The sequence below is a fragment of the Sinocyclocheilus anshuiensis genome, unplaced genomic scaffold (assembly GCF_001515605.1).
Source record: "Sinocyclocheilus anshuiensis isolate Anshui unplaced genomic scaffold, SAMN03320099.WGS_v1.1 scaffold617, whole genome shotgun sequence".
In the NCBI taxonomy this organism is placed as follows: domain Eukaryota; kingdom Metazoa; phylum Chordata; class Actinopteri; order Cypriniformes; family Cyprinidae; genus Sinocyclocheilus; species Sinocyclocheilus anshuiensis.
Window position 1 is genome coordinate 1136143 of NW_015539890.1, and position 13790 is coordinate 1149932.

At 36.0% G+C, this 13790-nt stretch overlaps 1 protein-coding gene across 3 annotated transcripts in view; it reads right to left on the reverse strand.

Moving 5' to 3' along the window:
• Positions 1–7992: 7992 nt before the first annotated feature.
• LOC107685771 (YLP motif-containing protein 1-like) overlaps positions 7993–13790 on the reverse strand; it is a 26200-nt gene continuing 20402 nt past the window's right edge. For all 3 annotated transcript variants that reach the window (XM_016482487.1, XM_016482486.1, XM_016482485.1), the window contains exons 18-21: positions 10791–10842; positions 9502–9626; positions 9042–9222; positions 7993–8704 (exon numbers count right to left, since the gene is read on the reverse strand). In XM_016482487.1, coding sequence (XP_016337973.1) covers positions 9076–9222; positions 9502–9626; positions 10791–10842 — 324 coding nt within the window. In that variant the 3' untranslated portion in view covers positions 7993–8704; positions 9042–9075. The remainder of the gene's footprint in view (positions 8705–9041; positions 9223–9501; positions 9627–10790; positions 10843–13790) is intronic.

Here is a 13790-nt window from a genome sequence, read left to right on the forward strand (position 1 = left end):
TAAATGTTTGAAATAAAATGACAAAATATCTGTGAAATAATGTTCAATCATCATTCAGCATAACAGATATATTTATGTAAAAACTAAACAACATAATTTGTACTGTAAAATATATAAAAGGAAAAAGTGATCATACTAAATGTTATATTTTAAATGATTGAAAACTTTTTGCTGACAAATGGGTAAAACCTAGTGGTTTGAAAGATAGTGGTAAAGATTTAAAATTACAATGAATTGAGAATTGAGGGGGCTGCACTGTGATCCTTAAACAGTCTTTTAATGTCATCTAATGATTCTAATATGCCTGACAAGATTTTTTGGTATATGAACTACTGTTACACAATGACATTTTAGTGGGTGTCTTCTGTCTGATTACATTTAAGATTATTCTTATAATCATTGGAAATTTTGGAAAGACTGAACTACCCTGTGAAATGTGTATATTTTTCACGTAAGGCCATTTGACAATTTTGCATCACCAACCATAACCAAAGCATTACAACTGACACAACAAAAGTGTGTTAATAAAACGACAGTTAAACCAGTTTGATTGAAAACGACCACAAATTGGATGGGAAATAATCTTTATTTTAAATAATATATATTTTATTGAAATGTCCAAAAACACTTGAAAATGTGCCATGAAAACAAACTAATCATATTATTAATGCATGGTATGAAAAAGGCTTACCTGAGGTGTTATGCTGTCAGAAGCGTCTTCCCATATTTGATAAGCAGACCCGATGGCAGGTTGCAGGCCATCTGTTCAGTAGTACCAAGACAGAGACTTTAAGACATAGTTAACTCGAAAAATATTCTCATCATCATTCACTGACACCTCATGTTTTTCCAAACCGGCATGTGGAACAAAGAATGTTAACAAATGTACTGGCCAGTGTACTCCACATAATGTAAATGAATGGCGATCCAGCCAGTCAAGCTCCAAAATGAAGAAAAGATAAGTAAATAAATAAGATTATATTAAAAACTACTTAATATGACTTACAATAGCCATATGTCCAAATTTAAGTCACTATTTACTTATTACTATTTACTTAGAATCTAAAGAGAATCGGTAACATCAATGACATGTCTAAATATGCCATATTTGAATTGATTGTGGACAGTAGAGGACGGTCAATGAATAAATTAAATATAACTCTCCCCAAATGTGCAGCACGAGTCATTTTATGGCTAAATAATTTACTTTTGTAACAGCCCATATCCCCATTCACTTTCATTATGTGGAAAAGAGAAGCCAGTACATTATTACAAATTTCTCTTTTAGTGTTTCACATTAAGAAGTCAGTCACACAGGCCAGGAATGACATGAGAAAATAAGTAAATCAGGGCTGTCCAAACTCGGTCCTGGAGGGCCAGTGTCCTGCAGAGTTTAGCTCCAACCCTAATTAAACACACCTGAACCAGCTAATCAAGCTCTTACTAGGCATAGAAACTTCCAGTCAGGTGTGTTGAGGCAAGTTGGAGCTAAACTCTGCAGGACACCGGCCCTCCAGGACCGAGTTTGGACAGCCCTGAAGTAAATCATGTAAATTGTCATATTTAGGTGAACTATCCCTCTAAGTGATGCATTAGTCAGGACACTGCACATCTTGTTTTTTGAAAAACTGGGTTACCATCATGTTATTCATCATCCTTCAAATAAGAATCAAACAAACAAAATCATTACTGTCTTTATGTATTGCATAACTCTGCATAAATGTTTCCTGGGTAATATATTGATGCATGAGGAATGAAGTGGTGTTCCTTCAGTTGGCCTTCACGTTTGATTTATGAGAGACAATTAACTTAGGCAAAAGGATGTTGTGCAACATAATACAGCACCTGACAGACAGTAAATGTATGCCCTACGGCCTCAGTAGGATGAATTGTAACAGATTCCCATGTGTATGAAATGTCTCACAAGTGTGTAATGTCATATGGGGTAGATAGACAGTTCCTGAAGGAAGAGTGCCAGTTTATATAAAGAAACTGATGTTGCCAGGAATATTAATTGTGCCAAAAAACAACAACAAAAAAAGTTATCACATATGTTCAAGTTGCTTAAACCTAAAGCCTGAAAATAACATACAGAAATATATTTTGGGTACATAAGTGAAAATTTTCTTCATGATCGCAAGAAACCAACATTGATGGCATAAGAATGCAGCAACATATTAATTAGTTTCAATGCAGAGTAACAATAATTTATAAGAACATGAATAAAAATAAAGCCACACATTTGTTTTTTTTTTAATAGGACAAAAATGAATTAATATTCTTTTGATGCTCTTTTTGAAGCAAAAGCATGAAAGGAAAATGTTTTGGTGTAACACTTTTTTTTAATATGCAGACTGATTTCAATTCATGCCTCAGCTGATACAATTTTATTATTTTTTTAAACAAACAAAATGTTTATATAATTAATATATGAACAACTTGCATACAGTGTGGAGGCAAACTACTAAGAAATTGTAGCTTGCCAAGTATTTCAATTTGACACATGCAAACTGCAGTTAAAATAGTTTTTTTTTTTTTTTTTTACCTTCCTGCAAAGTTCAGCTCCAACCTTGAACAAATACTCCTGAACCAACTAATTAAAGGGGTCATATGATGTTGCTAAAAAGAACACTATTTTATGTATTTGGTGTAATGAAATGTGTTTATGCGGTTTAAGGTTAAAAAAACACATTATTTTCCACATACTGTGCATTATTGTTTCTCCTCTATGCCCCGCCTTTCTGAAACGCGTTGTCCACGACATGACGGCGGCGGCAACAATACTACAGCGAGAATAAAAGTTACGCCTTCGTTCTGTGTGAACATTTGGGCGGCGTTATGCAAATCTTGTTACATGTTAGAACGAGCCGTTTTAGGTAGGCGTGGTTGACTCTTAACTTTTATAAAGAATATCTCTTTGGATTTGAGACTTTAGTCTTTGCAACTTTACAGATCTTCTTCATGCACCAAGAGCTTGTAACACTTCAAAGAGAAAGGAAAAATTGAAATCGCATCATATGACCCCTTTAAGATAATAGGAAGCACTTAACAGGGCTTGAACTGAACTCTGCAGTCAGGCAGATCTCCAGGAACAGGATTGGGCACATGAATGCCAGGTAGAGAATTCCAGGAACATTCATGATTCAGATTCATGTGACAGAACACAGCAATGTAGCATGCTGTAGCTGGATCTTGTTACAAAAGCTATAGTTGAGCTACTGAATACTGAAAAATGTAGTTTAGTAGCGTAGCTAAATTCAATTAGTTATTCCCCAACACTGCTGGTATATGCAGAACATATTCACATAAACATACATGGAACAAAATTAGCACAAAAATAACAGCCTTACATGGCTTGATGTTTGGACGTCCAGGACCAATGAAAAGCTGCAGTCCAATTGTCCTTGGTTATCTTCCATCTGTGAAGACTTTTTGCCCAGTTGGTTGCGGAAATGGGAATGTGGGAGACCGCTTAAAGGGATAGTTCACCCAAAAATGAAAGTTTGATGTTTATCTGCTTACCCCCAGGGCATAGTAAAAAAACGATATACTGTTCAGTTTCTTGCACAGACCGATTGTTTTGTCTTTACACATCAATGTATCGTCACGAGCCGCAGGGTTTAATTTGGTTTTGTTTGTGTATGTTTTTTTGACTCTCAAAGGCGTGATTCCCATCCACGTCCATTATATGACTGACAGACAGCAACGGTTTGTGTTAAAAATCTTTGTTTGTGTTCTACTGAAGAAACAAAGTCACCTACATCTTGGATGCCCTGGGGGTAAGCAGATAAACATCAAATTTTCATTTTTGGGTGAACTATCCCTTTAATCTGAGATGTGAAATACCTGGAGAGTCATCCGTTAGCATTTCCACTTCTCTCAAAAAGAAGTTGCTCAACTGGAGTAGGACCCCCGCAAAGATTTTGATGCGAAAAAAATCTTCATGGTCAGACGTTTTCACTTCTTCCCTGAGATGTAAACTGCCATGTAACTAATCGCTTTGGACCTGCAGGGAAATTACATCATGACGACGCTGATTGGCTGACGAACATCCACAATCCCAAGAACTTCACAAGGACCTATTGGAGTCATAACCTGGAGAGGCAGTTGGGAAGGTGTTATGCTTTAATATTAGCGATTTACTTGTTGTTTGAGAAAGTAAGTGTCCGAATACTTCTAAACAGCTGCCAATTCAGAATAAATGCAATTGTTCAGCTGTGAGCTTCATTTACACTGGATCCGGAGCTTCCAACAGTAACTGCGTAACAATGACATCATTAAACAGAAAAAAAACCTGTTATAAAACTGAGTGATGAATTTGTCAAAGGGCTTTATACTGTGGCAGGGGATACAGACCATTACGGACTACAAGCCCCCACCACGCACCTGTGACAGCACCAAAAATAGGACTTCATTTACTATTTAAGGAACATTGGGCATTCCAATTTTTGCTGTTAATTGTAATAGACGTGGCCTGTCCAACACACTCTCATAGCAATTTATAACCTTTTTTTTTTGGATGGGCAAATCTGTATATTCTCTATAATAATCCACTTTTTCACTAAAAGTCTTAAATATTCCTATAGACGAGTTTGACACCAATTTGCCAAAACGTGAAAGTTTTCTTATGAGACTGGGTTGGCCTGCCTTTTATATACTGCCTCTGATGTGGCTGTTTCTCTCACCTGTAGGGGGAGTGTTACCAGTCCCAACAACTCAAATCCCTGCGGAGTTAATCGCTCTGCCATTAATGCGGCAGATTCTTGTGGCATTGGCAGTGACCAATTAGCTTCTTTGAAAAGCCCCTGCCCTTGCTCAGATCAGATGCAAAATTGTCCTCACTGATTGTTATCCATTGTGATTGGGTAACTAATAACTTTAAGAAAGAGACAGCCCTCATCCAGTTTTGATTGGCAAGATACAGGCCTTCCAAAGATGACAGGGAGATTTCAGCAAAAACAGTGAGTAGGCTTGACACTTCCAACCAAAACTGGAGTTGATTGGGCTGCTAGGAAGACATCATAATGTACCAGAATTGAATAGCAGAGGGAAAGAGTTCCAGTAACTTCTATTTTGTTCCCCCCTCACAAAATGTATTGCTTGGCCTTGAAAGACAGCATACATTGACTGTTACCGTTTACTCCCCACCCCTCCTTTTAGGAGAGCCTTGACAGACACATTCACCATTATTATTTTTTTACATTTTGGAATGAACTACAGATTTTATACTGCTCCTACAAAGCAGTATTTTTTTTTTCAATTACTGACACATTTTCTAACGTTTTGTAGCCTTTTCACTCATTATTCAAACAGAACACATTTTTGCAACAACTCGTAAGTTTTGTAACTTTTTCAAAAATTATTCAAATGGAACAAAGGTAGTTTGTATTCATTGTTCATACCACTTTTAAATGGCATTACCCCTAAAAATTCAATGCATTTCACTGCTAAAAGAGAGTAGTAGAACTGTGTCCATTTAAAACCGATCCAGTCTTTGGCTGATGATACACGGGGCAACTTTTTTTAACAATGTTGCTTGGGCACTTTCCCATTGAGAATGGGTAACAAATTTCTATCTGGATAATTTAGATTGGTCGTGGGCCCTGTGTCTCACCTGGTTGCCCATTGATGGCAGCATTGTCCCGTGTATCATCAGCCTTTGGATTGTTAAAATTTGAACAGAATACCAGTCATTAAATAAGCTGTCAGACCTGTGAGGTATAAAAGGTTAAAATACACAATGATCAAACCCAGTGTTTGGTGTTAGTAATGCCATTCTTGTTTTGCCAGCTGTGTATAGGAATGGGGTCCTCATTATTAGACTTTTTTACTTCCATATAATTATTTGATCTGATCGTTTAAACAAGGTTGTTGCTCCAAAACATTACAGGTCCCCAGCTTTGTTTAACAGTTTTTCCTTTTTTTTTGTGTGTGTGTAGAAACTATTCAAAGCAAGAGTGAATGAAGAGTCATCACAGCAATGCATTGTGCACTGCTCTTGAATGTAAGCAGGATCCAGCCCTGCATTAAACTCAAGCCTATAGGAAAACTTTGTGTTGATTCTTTTGTGGCACTTAACAAATCATCGAAATATTTAATTCAGTCAAGTTTATTAATGTCTGATCCAGACCTACACATTATACCAGCCGTTTTTTTTTAAGGTATTAGAAGCACTTAATACAAAACCATGTGAATTAACGCCTTTAGGTGACAGCAATCAAGCTGTTAATTATATTGTGCAGTCTGCACAGTATACCGCCTTATGGGATAATATGGCAAAGTAATATCTCGATTACTACCGGTTTAAAATAACCAATTTTTGACAGACTACATGCATTGCACCTTAAATGTCAACATCTGCCTCTGAGAAGGTTTAAGATGCCACAAAACAAGTAAATTCAATGGTGCAGTGAGGTTTTTCTTTTGAAATTATTAAAGTGCTCGTGTATATGTATACATTTATTTTGATGCATTTTTTGCAAGTTTTGTTTAAATGTCAAATCTACATTTTTTTGTACAAATTTTTAATTACTGACAACCTATATTATAACCAATTTTTTGTTTTATGTTTATAGATGTATGCAATCAGCAACCAAAAGTTTCAAGGACAAGTAATGTTACTAGCAATACACAATTGATGTTAGTGTTTTCTCTCTCTCTTCATTGCAAAGGTGTGTATTAAGTTACCAACCAACAAGTCATTTGTTTTGACTGACTTTTTTTTTTCATATTGTCAATGACTTCAAGCACAAAAGCATCAACTACATTATCAATTTTGAACAGGAGGAATATTACATGTTTATACTCCAGAGGGAGCAGTTGAACGGTCACATTGTGCATTCAATGAATAGTTCACCCAAAAATCAGTCACCCACACATTGCTCCTAAACCATATGATATTCTTTCTTCTTTGCAACACTATTTTCTTTGAAGTAACAGACAGCAGCCATTAAAAGTGCACTGATGATGTGACAGTCACCAAGACCATCACCACACGTGCAAACCAAAAGCCGTGGATGACAAATTGTCAAGCTCCAAAGACAACAAAAGTACCATAGAGCAGTAGTCCTACAACTCCTGAATTACATTCCAGGTCTAGAAGAAAATCTATATAACCTTTATTTTAGGTGTAGACTTCACTTAATTTTTCACTTAAACCATGTTGCAAAGAAGGTAGTGTAAAGCCCAACCGAACAACTAGTGTTTTTTGAGTGAACTATATATCACAATTCCTCAAATTGCCAATAAAATGTTTGTAATCATGTAATTAATCCATTAACTGCCAGAGAATAAAATAACAGCAATTAAAGCACCCCATTAAACACTGATTTAAAATAGATAAATAATAGATTCATAGAGTGCACATTTATCATGGATTGCACAGTTTCACACTTACCTTTAATGGCATCTCATTCGTATTTGTGTCTGAATATATAGATGCTGAATGTTGTTTTATGCGCATTTAATGAACATCACTGTCGGGTGGACAACTTGATAATACAAGTGCACTAATACCCAGTGTGCATTCATTAAAGAACCCAAATATCACTGCAAAATCTAAAGCCTTAGCAAATGCATTACATATTCCAACCAATGAGATTTATGTCACAATACATACAACTGCATATTGAACTCTGCTATTAATAAAGCTTATCTCTGGCTCTTAGTATAACGAACAGATTGCTTTTTATCAAAAATCAGACAAGAAGCTCACGTTTAAACTGCAGTATATACATACAGGTGCATCTCAATAAATTAGAATGTCGTGAAAAAGTTAATTTATTTCAGTAATTCAACTCAAATTGTGAAACTCGTGTATTAAATAAATTAAATGCACACAGACTGAAGTAGTTTAAGTCTTTGGTTCTTTTAATTGTGATGATTTTGGCTCACATTTAACAAAAACCCACCAATTCACTATCTCAACAAATTAGAATATGGTGACATGCCAATCATGAGATGCACCTGTATAAAAAGGTTTTCAGGGTCACGTGTAATTTTCCAAAAATATATACAAATACAAATGTAAATTGGAATGTTTCATGACACGAAGCATTGGTCTACTCAAACTCTGTATACGTCATATGTATTTTATGCTAAATTTATGCCAATGTTTTCTGGCAACTTATGTGGCAAACCAAATAATAAGCAGGCCAATAAAACAACCACTGGAACAGACCTGTCATTCAATATGTTGCCACATGAGAAACCAGTAAACTATTTTGTAAGCAAGTCATGCGTCTTGCGTCCATCTGAAGAGTTTCTTTCGAATCTTTAATTACAGCTCAGCCACCAAACCAAAGTTTCACAATTCAGCTTAACAGACAGATTTTTAATAGCAACAAAGTGAAAAATGATTGTTTTATGAGACTTTTTTTGTAAGCTTTATTGAGTGTGTACATGTGTGTGAACTACAAGAATATTTCAGGCCCAAACACATTAGATCTATGGACTAAAAATAAAGAAAGGATATCACCTACAATCAAATGCACCACTGATACAAAACCACACACAATGCTTAACCTATTAAAATAAGATTGGGGATAAAACAAAAAAGGGATTTACATTACTCCAGATATTATATGAAGGCCACTGCGTGTACTACGGGATCGACCAATGACTAATCGCCAGTTTCTGAAGAGACTATGCTCTTTCTTCATCAGGCAGTACACTTTGGAAATGAAGAATTTCATGAACTGGTGACCTGGAAAAAGATGACTAGTTAAAAAGACATGAAGAGAATTTAAATAACGTGTTTGTATAATGATAGTGGATCACATTTACTACTACACAGTTACTGAATAAGGCCCAGTCAATCTAAAAATGTTACATTTTTTCCTTCAGAAATAACTGCAAAAGGAATTTTTTTGGGAATCTATACCTAAAACATTCTTACACTTAAACAGTTTAAGATGTAAATAAGTAAGCTGATGGAAAGCATGTTCTAAAACTTGTCAAAACAGGAAATAAAATTAGTGTCTCTAGCTTTCTATCTGCATCAATCTTGGCTAATCAAAAGAGCTGAATTATTAGAAACTTACCATAAACGCTGTACAAATGTCATTACAAAATCTCCTAAAAATACTTGGTGCGGTTAAGAGCTCTCTGAGCAAGCTGGCCGCTCTCATCCGTGATTTTCTCCCAGTCTGTCTGACCGACTACAAAACCAATCGCGCGCTTTCTGTCGGCATCCTTCTTCTCTTCGAGATCAGCCCAGCGCACCTGGAAAATCAGAGAATTTAATGAGCACAAAATGCTTGTTTAAATCATGACCCTCCCCAAACTGAACAAGAAAAAATATTAAAATTTCAGATTAATTTACCAACTAGTGAGAGTCTTGTTCAGACCAACAACAACAAAAATACAGACCAACTATTCAAGCCTTTTCAAAAGAGGGGTCTCAATCTGCAATTCTCAAGGACATTCAAAATAAAAACTGAACAACAGGTGACTATAAACAGTAAATCAAAGCTACTATATGAAATACGTGCAGCACATTACCCTCTTTTTGCCAGGTTCAGACATGCGACTGGCATAGTCATCGGGCAGCTGAAGGAAGTCCTCCATGCCAGACATATCAGTTTCTCGTTTTCTCTTGCCTCCACCCGCCAGACCATCCAGTTTGTCTGGAAGGACAAAGAAGCATCTAAAGTCATCACCAACTCTACATCTGATGAACACTTATTTACTAAAACCTGGCAAATCACATACTAATATGATAAAAGCTATTACTGTGTTAAGATCGACAGCTGTCCAAAGACGTATATCATGTGCAGTTTCAAGGGCTTTTCACACTGCTGGGTTAGCGTTTTTTTAAACCAGCCACACTTCGGACATTTATACAAACTTTCATGTGCTCACAAGTTTACTTGCTCACTAATGGATCCTTTGCGATGAATGAGTGCCGTCGGAATCAGACAAACAGCTGATAAAATCATCATAATAATAAAAGGGCATTTACAAGACACCATTTTCAACAAAATGGAAAACTTGTGTTTTTTTGCCATTCATTTACACAACTTTTGAAAATGTGTTCCAAAGTGCAAGCTGTTGAAAATGATACTGTCATTACATGTGTAAACTAAAAGAAATTGTGAAAACGTTGACGTGTGGACAGGGATCATTTCGAAAACGTTGTTGCCTGTATGCAAAATGCAAAGGAAAACCTTTTGTCTTTATAGTACATTGTTGTCATGTAAACCTACCCTAAGAAACACAATTTTTTTACTGGTGAAAGTAATGTGGATAGAGGACTCCTATTTTAGCTGAAAGTTAAAAACCCAACAAACACACAGCTTTTTGCTTCACAAGACATTAACTGATGGACTGGAGTGGTGTGGATTATTGTGATGTTTTTATCAGCTGTTTTGACTCTTATTCTGACGGCACCCATTCACTGCAGAGGCTCCATTGGGGAGCAAGTGATGTAATGCTACATTTCTCCAAATCTGTTCCAATGAAGAAACAACCTCATCTATATCTTACAAGGCCTGAGGGTGAGTACATTTTCATTCTTTGGGTGAACTATTTCCTTTAACTGTCTGAGAACAAAATGATAATTTCAAATAGTTTCAGGTGATTTAAAGCACGACGCGATTCTCACCGATGGAAAAGCAGTTATTGAACTATCAAAGACTAATCAAAAGATTGCCTATATATGACGACACCAAATATTGAAAACAATTATATTAAAGACAACAACCATATATAATGTATTAAAGATAACAACAACAACATACAGTAGATACATATATTGCTATGAATATTTTGTGTAAACTACAAATACCCACCAAGCTTTGCTTCTGATGTGTCCATCTCCCATTTGCTTTTCGGAAGGTATCCCTATATTACAGAGAGACACTCCAACGGTTAATCCTCAGGTGATGAGAGACAGAGGGGACAGACAGCGTGACGGGGAGGACAGGGACAGAATAGGGGCTGGGAAGCAATGATGATGCTTTGGATGATGAGAAAATAAGCTTGAAAAAGAGATAATTAATAAGTCACAGAGGCAACAACAAGCTCTCAACAACTGATAAACAGTCCTTATTCAGGATAAGGAAACGTCTACTGAATACAGAAGATCATGCATATTTTAATACATTATGAAGTGTATATGAACCAGATTCCTACTAAACTGACTGCTTCACACATTAATTTTATAGTAAATCAAAGCCAAGACACTTTTTTTTTTGCAGCTGAAATTGGTAACTATGCGATAAGACAAAAAGCCAACAGCACAATGCACAGGAAATACTCAAGACTGAAATAGTCCACTTTTAAATGTAAAAGTATTCTTCTCTGCCAACCTTCAAGAGTATTTCTCAATCCTGCCCTAGAGAAATCATGTTAACACCGGATCTTTGGATTGAGAAACATCGGCCTTTCATATAGGGCTGCACGATTAATCGAATGCGATTGTCATGCACACCTTGTCAGTAAAGCCGGTTCTGTGATTAGTAGTAAATCTCCATCACCTGCTTTCAGATGGAGCAGCATTTACTACACAGAGCCGTAGTTCTCCAACAAGCTACGAAAACCCCCCCCCGCAGACAATATAATCGTACGATTATGAAATCGAAGAAATCGTTCGCGATAATGACAGCTGTTTGCATAGCTTCTCAGTGAACTACGGCTCTGTGTAGTAAATGTTGCTCCATCTGAAAGCACGTGAAAATACCACATTTAATAACATGTTTTTACTCCAAACTCACTTCATAATGTCAGCCGAGTGTTTGAAATAAATTCTTCTGTGAGATGATGTGGCTTCTTACACAGAACAAGGCATGCAACGTATTTCATAGTATTCTAAGCAGTGATAAAGGCTATGTCGATTAGCCTTGCATTATAGATATACTTTATTATAATAATAAGAACTCCGATAAACCATACATTGCCATAGTCGTGTGTTTATTAGTCACGTTGAATCAATGAAAGCAGTTAAATCTTCTGTTTATTTAGCAACCGCTTTAGGGATTTCCTGGGTTTCTTCTGCAAGGCGTATTTGGAGTTCAGCACGACAGCGCCCTCTGGCCTTCGGATGGAGATTTACTACTGATCACAGAACCGTGCTTCACTGAAAGATACACATGACAATCGCAGCTTCTGTCGAATCGCGATTTTGATTTATCGTGCAGCCCTACTTTAATATGACAAATAAATAATCATTTTTAATTTTAAAATTATATATTTTTCCCCCCAAAGTAATTTTTGAACTGGGAATTTACATTCAATTGATAGAGAAATGATAGATATAGTTAAAGTACAAATCCGTAAAACTCACTTAATTCAAATTTGTAAATGGAAAACTAACTAAAATGTAACTACTCATCTCTTAATTAAAATTTAAGGGATCAGTATTACGGTTTACACAAAAACCAAGACAATTACACAAAACTTTGGTATAAAGTAATCTACACTGAAACCACATTAAATGTTTGTTATAGTACATAAGCCAAAGAGATTTTAATGTTACTAATGCACAAATATTATTGTGTTTTGTCTTAATGCATTCTATTTCCTATTGTATATAGAATTATATCCAATGTTTACAATATTTCTAAGTAGAATTAAAGGTGTCATGAACTGAGAAACCAAAATCTCCTTGGTACGTTGACATGTAAGAGGTCAATGTGCTATAAAAACAAGTTTCAGAACTCAAAACTTTATTGTTAGTCCAAAAACAGCTTATATTGAAGCCAGTCTGCCAAAACGACAGCTTGTGGAATGTTCTACTCTATGATGTAATAGTGTGGATACGCACTGCCTCCACAGAAGAAGATTAATGCCTGCTTCGACATCACTGCCTGTTTAACCCCACCCACCGATTCGCGCATGTAGCGTTTACGAGAGAGATGCTCCGAAGACAAGACGCTGTACAGTGCCAAGTTGTGGAAAAACAGTATTTGCATTGCCTTCCTTTTGATCCCAATGTTAGGAAAAATTGGATTAACTTTATTTTTAATGAAGATCCAGACAGCGTCAGTAAGAACTAGGTCCTTTGTTCACTTTATTTTACGGCGGATTCGTTTACAAACAAGGCACAGTTCGACGCAGGATTTTCAGAAAGATTAAACATAAAAGACGATGCTGTGACGACTATTTTGGACCCGACAGTAATGTCACAAAACAAGTGTGAATAACTGTTTTCATTACATGGTCACTATAGAAACAAAGCGCATTTAGGCCACGCCCACAACGCTCGTTTTTTTGGGTCGACAGCTTATAAAAACGTAGTTCTGGGTTTTTTAGCTTGTTTGCTGTACACCTTTTCACATAGCAGCTTTCAGACATTTTTCTGTTTTTTGTTATAAGTCAGAAATGACAAGGAGGCAACTTCCCGCAATACAACATAAATGGAGGGGGTTGGATTGCCCCTAAATTATATTTTTTGATGCAGAAATCTTGATAACATTATAAGTGGACCTCAGAGAACAGTACAAAAAAAACAAAAACAAAACAGAGGCAGTTCATGACCCCTTTAAATATTTTCAAGCTTTTACAACCACAAATTTTTGCTACAAAGTACAGATCGCAATAATAAACAAAGTCAAGATTTCAGATAGATTTAGAACTATATAACTATTAAAATACACATACACAAAGTTGCAATCAATCATGACAAAGTTTGAAGCTGTGTATATGCTCTCTTTTGATAAGAGTGCGAACACTCAAAACACACTTGAACATTAATGTCCCAAGTGATGTTTGTGTGATCATAAAAGGTTGTATCAATTTGTAAAAGGGCATAATTGACCCAGTACCATAAACTATTTATAAAAAAAAAATTA